Source organism: Tympanuchus pallidicinctus, unplaced genomic scaffold (assembly GCF_026119805.1).
Source record: "Tympanuchus pallidicinctus isolate F22 unplaced genomic scaffold, pur_lepc_1.0 scaffold3, whole genome shotgun sequence".
In the NCBI taxonomy this organism is placed as follows: Eukaryota; Metazoa; Chordata; class Aves; order Galliformes; family Phasianidae; genus Tympanuchus; species Tympanuchus pallidicinctus.
The window spans coordinates 42,615,522-42,628,385 of NW_026294747.1; the positions used below are offsets into that span (position 1 = coordinate 42,615,522).

Below are 12,864 nucleotides of genomic sequence, written 5' to 3' on the forward strand. Positions count from 1 at the left end.
TACCTCTACAAACTAAAACAGCAACAAATCACTTGCGAGTCCACATGTCATCTCTATGGTATGAAAGCAGCCAGGTCTCTGGATCAGTTCCACACAAACACCTGTGATACTGGGAAACGTGCACATGACATAAACATCTGCAGTGTGTGCTTAGCTTATGCAGGTTACTGTGCATCAACTCTGTTCTATGGCTGCACTGAACAGTTCTCCAGCTCCTACACAAGTCTGGATTATTGCGTGTTTTCTCCGCCCTTTTCTGGGCACACAATGTTGTCTTTCTTCTTTCATCTCTCACACACTTAGATTTTTTTACTCCTTTTTATCCTGTTTTATATGCCAAACTCTGTTACCCATTTTTTGCCCACAACTCTGACTTACTTAAATTTCTGATCCTCGAAAGATCGCTCATTTCATTCTCTGTTAGCCTCATCAGTACCCTCCGCTTCTTGGTAAAATCTTTCCTTTTTTCTACTTGCACATAGGGCTGGAATTGATTGTCCTTTTATGTCTCACAGCTCCTGAAAGCTTTGAGGGAGAGAAGGGCAAGGACCACTCTGGCACAGACAGGCTCTTGGTACATCACACTGTCTCTCCACAGGAGCTTCTCAACAGATATTTCTCTGGCACAGTCACAAAGCAGGCTGACAATAGCTTTCCTCGGTTGTGCAGGAGATTCTTTGATGGTAATTGACTCTTCCCCAGGCAGAATATCAAAGTGAGAACCAAGGCTTCCCCCGGAATGTGGATTTGGTTGCATGAGCTAGAACAATAGTGAGGCTAGACAGGCTTTATAATGGCTTCTATTTTAACTTCTGCCTTGATTCTTTAGAGCTGGCTGTCACTTGGCATTACTACCGTGCTTGCTGACCAGAGATATGTTTGTTTTCTTGTACTCCCTGCTTTTCTGAAGCAATATTCTCCATGGATTCCTCTAATACCTCTACCTCAAGCTCTCTGGGACAGGATGATTCTCCCACCATGAGCACAGCCCAGGACAGCAGGAGCCAGAGCATCTTCAAGGCTCTGTTAGTATACAGCATCAAACCATCAGGTCTGGTCCCAGAACAAGAACAGTTCTACTGGCAGGAAATCAGACCTTTCCTCCCTCCCTGGAGCCTGCCTACTGCCTTGAATCAGGTAGTGCAAATAGCAAAATAGGCAGGAAGTGTGCAAGGAAGGAGCTGAAACGGTGCCCAAGTGAATGGAAAGTATCCAGATGGCTGTGGTAACTCACACGATGGGAGTCAAATCAAAACAAAATGAAAACAAAACCATATGCCATGCACCCTTCACTCCCTTGCTCTTTTTCTCTCTCTGCTTTCCTGGCTGTTGCCCCAGGTCTTTCCATCAGTATGGATAATAGTATGTTACTAAATTATGTGTATGTCATGAATAACAATAACCCCTCCTTTACATTAAGAGATTATGGATTACTGTTATTCATGTAACAGTGAATGTAATACGAAGCACAAAATTATACTCATGTAAGGGTCAAGGAAGTATAAGGGTCTGTAAAAGAAGTAGTACTTCTTCATGAAATCCTTCTTTTTACCTGGTACGCTGTATACTTATAAAAGAGAGTATTAACTTTACATGTCTATGTTTCTATATGCTATAGAAATATCTACTCACAACCTGCTTGTATCTCAGGGGGAGTATTCAAAAGCATCATGGCAGTGGCAGCATCAATGTCAGGATCTGGAAAAATCAATCAATAAATACATTATTTACAACTGGGCTAATCTTTTTGCCCCCGTTGCTAAACTGTAGGTTCAATTGAATTTCTTCAGTGAGATGGTGTAAGAGCTCATTATTCAGATGCTTCTTTGATCTTACATTGTATTCACCCCCAAACTTGCATGTAATCTCCATACTGCCACTAAGCAGAGCACAGCGAGGAAAGTCACCAAACCATCCGCATGTGTGCACGACAGCACAGGTTAGCCTTTGTTAGCCTCACAGATTTGCTATTTAATTTTGTGATGATCATTTAGATTTCATTACAAAGGATCTGTGAAAGCAGGTGCAACATCACAACTTAGAATCAACACACTGAGATGAGCAAGCAGGACAGTGGGAAAGCATATGGAAACACCTACACCTGAGCATGTAGAGAAGATGATGCTTGGTCTTTTTGATTTGCCAGAAAGGATTTCAGCCATGTTTGAGAAAAGACTGGGAACAAAACTACGTTTTAAGGAAAAGCGAAGGCAGGTCTTCATCGAAGCATCAACTTACTTGCATCCTCACCCATTGTCACTTTAATATAAGCAAAAATCATCAGCCGGCTACTGTTATTGTTAAATTGGTTTCTGAATCCATCACCAACAATCAGTTGACAGATGGTGAGTTATAGAGATAGAACAAAATATGATCCTTTTATAACTATATTCACTTGCTCCGCACACAGCAGCGCGGCTGCTATGGAAATGCGGGTAGCTATGACAACAGTAAACAACCCAAGAACGGCCACTGAATAAGCTGAAAAGAACATCTGCCCCAGCAAAGCGTCCCAGCTGCCCCGGGGCGCAACTCGCTAATCGCCCCGTGATGCCGTGTGACAGAGAAAGCCGCCTGTGCCACGTCCGAATAAATGAAGTGTGCAATTGAAGCAGACATAAAAACGCACACCCTTGCCGACTGCTGCCTCTGTGCTGCTAAACAGAATTAATAATGAGTACGGGTTTGTTGTTTTTATTTTTTTTCAGCTTGTCAGCGTTTATACTAAATTACATACAAAAAAATTCAATTTACTGCTAATAGCTTCATGGCACTTTGTTTTGGCTATTATGTCAGAACATTAGTTTTCACTGTTAGAAAAATATATACTTTGTATGTCTATATATTTCAAAGCTATTTCTAGCAGAGCAGCGTGATGAGGAGTAAAGCCCTGAGAGTTATTAACAATACAAACACCACAGGGAAGATTTTAACCATTAAGAATATGAGGGCATTTTTTATTAGGTTAAGTATGTACTATTTTTCCATGAAAATGCAGATGGAAATACAATTGTAATATGAATACTTTATTATTTAATTGCTAAAGCAGTAAACATCAACAATGTAGTGAGCAGAGAACTGAAGTCAGAGTAGCAGAAGAACAAATCAGTATAAAAGGCCCACGTACTGAAAAGCAGATGCCTGTCCGTGTCCTGGGCAGATGAGCACATTCTTTTCCAAAAGCCACCAGCAGACTTCTCAGAAAAGCAGCTTTACCAACTTATGTCCATTTTCAACTCTGAAGATACATCAAAAGCAGTACTCCTGCTGCAAGCATCTATGCTGAAAATGCCACTCCCAAACAGTATAACTTCCTGAGTGTGCCATGTTGCAGCACCAGGTCCAGACACCACACAGACCATGCAGCAAGAGTTTCCCTTTAGTCGAACTAAAGAAGGATAATCTGCCTAAATAAAAAAGAAAAGGGGGAAAGAAAAAGGAAAACAAAGAAGCCCAAGAAAGTAAAGTCAACTAAAGAAACTAAACCAGAATTCTTCCACCTCTTACACACCATAAAATCAGAAGATTGTTAGAAGTTGTATCTACTGTATCATAATTTGCATAGCTCACTTCAACATCTGCTTACAGGCTGTTCCTAAATTACATTTTCTTGCTTTACTTTAAATGAAGTCCCACTACTGTGTACCACTGTAACATAGTATTATTTTTGCTGTTGAAAGAATTAAAGGACACAACCAGAAAAAAAAAATAATTCCTACTGTATTTGGCTTTTGTTTGGGTAACAAACTCGGAGTTCTGATATAAAAGAATCATAGAAAGATGCAACTAGTTTATCTCGACAGGTGTATTCTTAGCATTCAGACCACTGATGGCACAACCATGGTTTTGTAATGACTTCATGACTAATATAAGCTGTTTACAACACTCCATTGCATCCAGAGCAGCTGTTTTCCGAAGCACAACCATGATTCAAGTACACCCACACCTGCCATGGTGCCTTGCTCTGTTTATATGGGTACGCTCTTGAGGAAAGCAGACAGCTATTTCATAAAGCCACTTGGAGGCTTTAGGTAAGATGGCTTGGAGAAAAGTACTATGGAGGCACTAGCAGGATGAAAGACAACATGGTTTGGGGCATCTTTCTTCAGACAAAGAGAAACAAGAGACTGGTTGCACAGGAGGCCTCAATCACAGAACTAACATGTAACGTTTGCTCAAGGAAGAAACCTGCGCGGTACCTGTGTGGCACCAGCTGAAGACAAGGCTGAGGCCAAAGACAAGGACTGTGGTTGAAGACAAAGGCCGAGGCCAGCCACAGCATCCCGCAGCAACAGACCAAAGTGGTGCAGAAGTAGTGTCTGAGGGTACCACAGAAGGCCAGATCATTATTACCCTGGGTTACGCTTGTAATTCAGAGGTGCAATTTTGAGAAGGATGTCAAGAAGAGTGAAGACACAATCAGGAGCAGCAGCATGGAAGGAAGGTGAAAGTATTTCCTCAACCTGTGGCTTCACCTCAGACTCCTGCTTCTTGTCAGTGCCCCCACGATGACACTGCCTTCCCATCAGATGGCATCTTCATGAAGTCTCTTCCACACAGATCCTCCTACACCCAGTAACCAGGCCAGACCTTGTGTGGCAACATGACCGGCACAGTGACAAGCATTTCTCCTACCCACCTGTCCCCATTTCTGAAGCTTATGGATTTCAAAGCTGACATCTCTACCCCACCTGAAGTGTTTGTGATCATCACTAAGGCTTTTGAAGTTATTAACAGTGGGTGGTTAGTGAAAAATGATTGCAGGAACATCTTTCCCTAGGAAACCAGGTTAAAAATAACCACATTCAAATTTTTGGAGCTAAGAAATTTAGATAAATATTTTAATGGATGCACTTCGGTTTCTTCTTGCTAATTAAAATAAGTGGAGAGTTGACTCAGTACACAAACCGCGCTTTCATTTTTTGCTAGAGGAAAATAGAAGGGGCCCAACTTTCCCAGTGAAACAGGAAAGTAAGGAACAAAGAAGAGCAAAGATGTGGGATGTTTGACAAAGAAGGAAGAATTCTCTCACATCAGACAGTGACAAAAAGATAGTGACAAAAAATTGCCAGCAGCCACATCCTCCCTAACAGATAACGGCTGTCTATTTATTCAGCACTTCACACTGCAACCTGAGGTTTAACTGCTTGGTCCTCTACCCACCAAGTGCCATTTGTAGATTATCACAAAGGACCTGGAAAAACCTTAAACACTTACGTGAACTCATGAAGCACAAAAGCATACATCTCAAAGCCAACATGGTGTAGGAACTCCAATACCACTGTAGTATCTCCATAGCTTAGTACTATTTCTGCTTGCAGTGCTTTCAAAGACAAAACTTCCTTTGAGGAAGACAACATCAAAAAAAGGGTCATACCAAGTCTGTTTGCTGCATTTCAGATTCAAGGTCCTATTCAGCAAAGTGTTGAAAAGTGAACACCAAACTTGTAAACAGCATGCTGTTCTTTTACTGAGGAACTAACCTGAAATTTATCACTTTGTGAAATTATGATTAAGTGAATATTTTCAAGACGTGTTCTGAGCCAAATTTCACTACGAATTACCTAACAAGACTAGAATTCATTCTGGATAGCCATGTAAAGTGGCAAATGAGGAGGCATGAGATACTTTGGCATGAGGTTATATACAAGCATTCAGCAATACACAGGATAGCCCTTTAAACTGTTCACAATTGGCAAAAAGTAATTAAAAACAAATAGGGTACCAAAGAAAGCTGGATGTGACAGCTAATCATTTACGTTTACAGCTCTGGTTTGAGCCCATTTTACAGAAAGAGGAAGTGTTTTATAATAATGATTTCCATTATTTTGGTATTATTTCAAGCTTTTATCTGATTTCATTGAATCCTTCAAATCCAGCCCCTTCCAATTAAGCCATAACAAATATTAGAGCAACACAGTCCCTCCTGATTTTGCTACAGGGCATTTACTTCTACAGCTACACTACATGGTTTTAAAGAAAATAGTCATTTAGGCAGTTCAAACCAACCATGGCCTGAATTTTCAAGCACAGATGCCTATAGAGAAGCACTTAAGATGCATTTTTAGGTACTACTAAAATGTTACTGCCAACTGACGTAAAAAATGCCATTAGTAAACAAACTGCACCATCTGTACACCACAACCATGGCCATGCTATCTCATCAGGAAGGAATTTATAAGATCTTCTTTTAATTTAAAGTTACTTCATCTAAACCAGAACTATTTTTGTATAGAATTTTACTTCACCATTCCGTGTTCTTGCTTTCAACCCCATCTGCTTCTGCATCAGCATTCTCTGCTGTCTTTCTCCACTCAAATCTGCTACTCTAGCTGGGACGCACAATACTTACTGCCACTCTATTCAGAAGATAAAAGTCTCATTTATTCCTTTTCTATGGGATCAGACTCTATATTTCCTGCCTCAGCTCTTAGCAAAGTCCACTCCTATATCTTTTCTAATTCTTTGATTTGATAAGTCTGATTCTTTGATATTTTTAGTTTTCACCAGCAGGAAAATGTTGCAAAAGCAGTGCTGCCTCCCACCTTTTGCTTCAGGCTTATTAAACTGCAAAAGAACAAATAACAGCTTGTCTCTATTTAACTTGCCTGTTAATAGATGCTCCTATTCGTTTTCCAGATAGTTAACCTTGGTATGAGTCAGTCTAGGTCAAAGACGTGAAGAATAACTAATAGGGTGAAGGCTTCTTTATATTTATTTTTTCTTTTGCCTAATGACGAAGTATGACTATAGTTATTTGAATATAACTGCAATATGCAAGACAGAAAAAGATACCTTAACTGTAAATACCGTAACTTGGTCAAACTCCTTGGTGTAGTATGTCACTGATTCATCTTCTGAAATATTTAAATAAGGTTGAGTAAAGCTCTTAAAACAACCAAAGTACTTGTAGTAGCGTACTGTAAACCAACAGAAACCAGAACCAAGATCTTGGGAAGAAGCATAAAATTGTATTTGTATAATATTATATCCACATATCAGTGCATGATTAGACCAAGTATAGGAATTTTGAAAGCTTACTATAGAGGCAAGGAGAAAGTTACTTCACTAGAAATACGAAACAGGTATAGTGGTACTTCTTCTCCTTTGAGAGGATCTAGTATGAGACACAGAAATAGGAAGGTACGGGTCTAAATGAATCATTAATTTTTCCTCTTTTTAAGTTCACTTCTGGCACCGCTAAGTACTGCACGAAGGAATCTGAGAAAACAGATAAAGTCAAACTTTAAACGATACAAAGCATTTGAAACAAAACCCTTCTTCCTGCTCCTCTGCTTTATTAAATTTTTATCATCACAGATGTGGACATACAATTTCCGTTCTCTAACAATATCATTTTATCAGCTGAAAAGCTGTGTAAACAAGCAGTTATGACATACATTCCTGTTAAAAATATTAGTTTTAATAAAAAGAAGGGTAAAAGAAAGAGTTAAGGTCTTACACAAGCCCGAATTCACAGAAAGGTTCATCTATCACTTGGAAAGCTGTATGAATCCAAAACATACCATCATAACTTTTCATCTCAGCAGTAAAGATTAAGATCAATTAACTGTTAAAAGAAAGACTAACAACTCTGATACATATTTTACCAGTGCAAGATAAAAATCTTGCAGAGACAGATGACTAAAGAGGTATCAGATATACATCTTCTATATAAGAATGGCACACAATAATACGTTCTCTGCTCAAAAACAGGGGAGATGTTTGCTTTCTTTTTATTTAATTTTAAAATAATTTTTCCTTCTGCTGTGCATTACTCGCCAGCTTCTTTTTGTATATTTCTAAGGATGTGAAAGTAAAATTTACCTATTGTAAAGGCAACAGCAGTCTTATTTGACTCCATTCAGCCTGTGCAGCTTGTGGTACTAAACAGGAAGCATCGGATGGAGACAGCACTAGCCATGAGCCTAGTACAGCAGAGAGAAGGGAAACAATTTGCTGTTCCATCATGTACTTACCTGATTTGTGATCAGGAATTTCAACCATCTTCTTAACTGACTGCTGCAGCATCAGCTTCTATAGTGAACATGGGATTATGAGGGCTTTAACTCCTCACAGCCATGCAGTTTACGCACACATTTTTTTCATCAAAGGAGACACACACACTCCCAGTTATACATATACATATTACCTCTAAATGGGACATCAAGGTCACAATGCTCAAGCCTTCATAAGGTTTCTGCTGCTAACAACGATTTTTCCTTCCAGTAAAAGCTGGAGGACAGATGGCAGAAAGAAGCCCTCCATAAAACTCAGGCCATTTAAGACTAAATAAACCATACCTTATTGTGCCAGACAAGTGTTTCTTTTAAGCACCCATTTCCCTCTCATGCTATGTCAAAATACAATTGTGTCTACCTCAGACCAGCCACAGACCTTGAGAACTGCACATGCCTTCAAGACCAGCAAGACAGAGTATGCTGGAGGGAAAAGAATTGCCATTTCTTGCACAGCTTGAGTGGCCCCTGGGGAAATGCTTGCACTTCCCCTTCTTTCAGTCAACAGCAGGAAAAGGTGGCTGCTATGAACTTCACTGCAAGGCATGTCTTCAGGAGGGCTTCACCCCAGCAACACACCTACTGGAATCACAATGGCACAACCCCCAGTGTGACAGCAGAAGATAAAAATTCCACATGGGATTCAGGATTCAGCGAGCAAAATGTCATATGAACATACACATGAAGAAAGTAAGAAAGGCATTTCAGCGATCTGAAAGAAAAAAAAATGCTACTAATAATGAGGAATCAGGCATATGACACTGTTAGGGAAAGGGCTGAATGGATTATAACTAGCAAGCCAAATGCATCAAAAACAACAGAAAAAAGGTGAGCAAAAACCCAATAGCTAAAATAGCTGTGTGCTAATAAAGCAGGCAGACTGACATAATAAAAGAGGATCTCCAGGTACTATTGTTATTACAGGAAAATTCACAAACAGAGTGGAATAGCAATTACTATTGAAACAGGTGTCAAAAGGTCTGTGCTTTTCAAGGAAAAGGAATGCAGGTTTTATATGGTAGGATACTGTCATGCAATAATGAAATAGCAGACTTCTGAAATAAAGAAAAGAGAAGAAAATGGAAAATGTTTAGATTAAAATCATGCTGTGAAAAGACGGTCAAAGAAGTATTCTAAAACAGTGACACTGCATCTGCTCTTGAGTTCTTGATGCAGATGTGGATAGAGCTCTGCATCATTAAAGAAATGGGAATTATGTCAAGACAAGAGACTAACTTTGCAGTATGGAGTAGAGAACAAATGTTATTAGCAATGGAAAGGCCAGTTATTCCTGGATGTGACAGCTGACAAGTTTCTTTATCCACGTTGCTGAATGAACAAGAATAGATTCTTTTCTGTTCTTTTTTCTTAGGTAATGAGGACAACTTTGGAACAAGGGACCACAAATTGATTCCACTTAGAAAGTGGGAAGAATAACAGCAAGACTAATTTTGCTTTAGATCTATGATTTCAAAGGACAAAGTTTTGATGAACGGAACAGTTTCTCTGGAAACTCTGTAAGACACAGTGGCTAAGGAATCTTAAACTTCAACATGGTGGAGATCTGCATTTCTGTAGGTCACTGGGCAAAGACCCAAACCTGTACACTGAGAAAAGCTGGAAAGATTCACTTATTCATTCACAAGAAAAAGCCAGGCAGCTGACAGACTTGGAAGCCTATTTCAGGAGCGTAAACGGAGAGCTCAGCTCTCCATCCACACAAAGCCATGCAACTACCAGGATGATGTCTGACATTCCCAAGACCAGACCCTGCACTTACATAATGACAAAGCCAACTTGCAAAGTGCTGACTGGCAGAACACACAGCACTCAGGCCTATCAGCATCCAGTGCACAATGAGCCCCACGGTGCTGAACGGTGGTGCGATCACAGAATGGCCAGGTTGAAAAGGCCCACAATGATCATCTAGTTTGAACCCTCCCTGCTATGTGCAGCATCACCAACCATCAGACCAAGCTGCCCAGAGCCACATCCAGCCTGGCCTTCAATGCCTCCAGGGATGGGGCATCTACATCTCCTTGGGCTACTTGTTCCAGTGTGTTAATTACCACCTTCTGTGTGAAAAACTTCCTCCTAATATCTAACCTAAACCTTCCCTGTCTTCGTTTAAGACCATTCCCCTTGTCCTACCACTATCCACCCTTGTAAGCAGTTGTACCCCTCTTGTTTATGCACTCCCTTCAGTATTTGGAATGCCACAATGAGGTCTCCCCGGAGCCTTCTCTTCTCCACGGAATGCCTGAACCTAGATGGCCATCTGCACCTGACGGAGCGCAGTGACAAAAGTGGAGCCTCACATCTGAAAGACAAAGCAATCTTGCCAGCTTGCAGTGGTGATGCAAGCTCAGAGCTATCATATACAGCCAGTCTAAGCTCTGTGGCAGCTGCCTTAGGCATCTAAGCATGACATCTGGTACAATGAAGAAGAGTAACTCTGGCAACTTCCAGTCACAGCACCTCAACTGTGACACGCTGAAGGAAAGCCAGCGAGCAAGCTGTGTGAGATCTGGCTTGCAGGCAATCTCACCTCTCTTACTGTGCACTTATTTCTGCAAATAAACTTCTGCTCAGACTCTTGCCTTCTTTCTTCTGCTTTCCTTTGCAGAGCAATGGAGCAGGTACAAGTAGAATGTGCTGTCAGCAGGACCAGCCTTGTACGCAGGGAACGTGGGGAATCAGGTGAGGCTCAATGCCCTGCAGGTTATCTAAATCTGTGCAGAGGGGCTTCTTCAAGAATCCAGGAAAGGCAAGGAAAGCTTGCTGCAAGCCTGGGAGCTCCCTCCTAGGTGTACACTGTGTAGTCTTGGATTACATGGTGTGGATGTAGCAGAGCAACCAGAACTGCCACCAGAAGTATGTTTTAAAAAAGCCCATAATGATAAGCATAACCAAAAAACAGGTATAGGCAGGTGGCACGCAGTCTGCCTGAGCTCAGCTCCATACTACACAGTCACAAACCCAGCAGAGGCTTGCTCTCTAGCTCTAGATTATGTCTCTTCTTTCCAGAGAGAAAGAGAGGATAAATGGAGGTTAGCTAGTATTAATTCTCGAGAAGCATCACACCGTAGATCACCGTAGATCACTTTCTGTTTGTAGAATTATGTTCAGGAAAAACATACTATAAATAGAGCAAATAAAAGCCAGTACCGTTCTGTTCTTCCTCAGATTATGGCCAGTGAGCAGCCAGTAGTGTGAATCAATCGACAAACAAATACACCAAATTACTAGTTTTAGAAAACAAGTGTTAAACACATGGGAAACCCTGCTGGGGTAACTCTTTCTCCGTTGTGAATCTTCCTACGTGTACTCCCAGTAAAGACCAACAGGACTAGACACGAGCTTACCCAACCACACTGAAGCAGATTAAAGCCTGTTTTCCATTAGAGCGTTTGCCAATCAATATTTTGCACTGCTGTCAGTCAGCCCCAGTCTGCACATGCAGACGCCGAAGACCTGCAGAGGTCCCTGCATGATGCTGAGCACTCTCAGTGGGCAGCAATGTTTAGCATGGCTACTACAGGCTGCCCTCTGCTCCTCAGAAGCAGATCAATGGAAGTCCCAGAAGCATTGCCATCCTCCAACAGAACTGCTTGCACCCTTCCTGCAACGCTTGTTCTTCTACAACTCTTCATTTTGAAATAAAGAAAATAATAGAGGAGCAGGAATCCAACGTTTAGGATCTCCCTATGTTTTAGGCTGGAGACAGTGACCCAAGTGGGCTGAGGGAAGAACCGCAGACCAAAAGGAAGACAATGCAGGAAGCAGTGTAACTTTTGAAGTATTACTATCATGAAACAGGAAAACAAAGATAGCCTTTGAAGATCTTGACATTCCCACTGTTGCGATATGATGTGACATAACCAGCAAATTAGTATAATTACTGTCTGACTACGACAACTAACATTCTGAGACCACATTAGCCTTTTTTTTTTTTAAAGCTCCTATTGAAAGCAACACACTGAACGTAGGTTGGCTGAACACTGAAGAGACTGAAGAGCGAAATTAGTCAGTCTTAGGTAAGGGTTTTTACTTATCTTGAACAGCATACACTATAACAGGATTTAAAATAACTGCAACATATTTTGTTTAGACCAATCATTACCGCTTAGTTTTTAGGGTTTTTTGTTTCTTACTTCAGTACTTCTTAGAAGAGATTTTGTAGAAGCATTTAAAACCTGAAAAACTATACGCTTGCTTCTGCTAATGTTCTTCTTGAATTCAGTTATCAGTCATCTCATATCTTCTAGAAAAAAACAAATACCATTTGTGCTCTCCAGTATCAAACATGTAAGTTGAATATCAGCTTTGCTGGATCTTTTTTTTTTTTACTTAAACGTTTCAAAACCAAAGGAGATATGAAATGTCACGAACCAAAATGTGGTGAGAGCAGAATTCACTTGAGTCACCAGAGAGAGACCGAAGGCAAGACTCTGCAGTTAAGTCTCATTTTATAGTCCTTAAGGATATTTCCAACCAGCCAAACTGCTATCAAGGAGCTCCTTTCTAGTTGAAAGAAACAACATTCTCTTTATTATTACTACTAATAACAATAAATAAAAAAACATAATTTTATTATATTATTACCCATCACCTTTTTTAATCAAAACCAAAGAAGGAGAGGCACAGGAGCCTGCCTCTGATTTGCTCTGAGCGGCCATGCTCAAACTGCCGCTGCCTGAGAGGCAAAGATGGAGGATAAGCAGTAACAACAACAAATCCTTTCAAATCTTCAACTGAAAGGCATAAAGTAACTACTTCACAAAACAGGTAGCATGAATGGAGAACTGAACTGACCACACACACTGTCTCTACCTGGAAGAAATTG

The 12,864-nt window shown here is 40.7% G+C and overlaps 1 protein-coding gene across 6 annotated transcripts in view; it reads right to left on the reverse strand.

Annotated features, from left to right (window-relative positions):
- The window catches only part of FOXN3 (forkhead box N3), a 199,967-nt gene that overhangs the window by 25,078 nt on the left and 162,025 nt on the right, over positions 1–12,864 (reverse strand). For 4 of the 6 annotated variants that reach the window (XM_052696164.1, XM_052696165.1, XM_052696163.1 and 1 more), the window contains one exon: positions 1,633–1,698. The exons of 1 other annotated variant lie outside the window; for it this stretch is intronic. In XM_052696164.1, the coding sequence (XP_052552124.1) occupies positions 1,633–1,698 (66 nt within the window). The remainder of the gene's footprint in view (positions 1–1,632; positions 1,699–12,864) is intronic. One more of the 6 variants, XM_052696167.1, reaches the window with a different exon arrangement.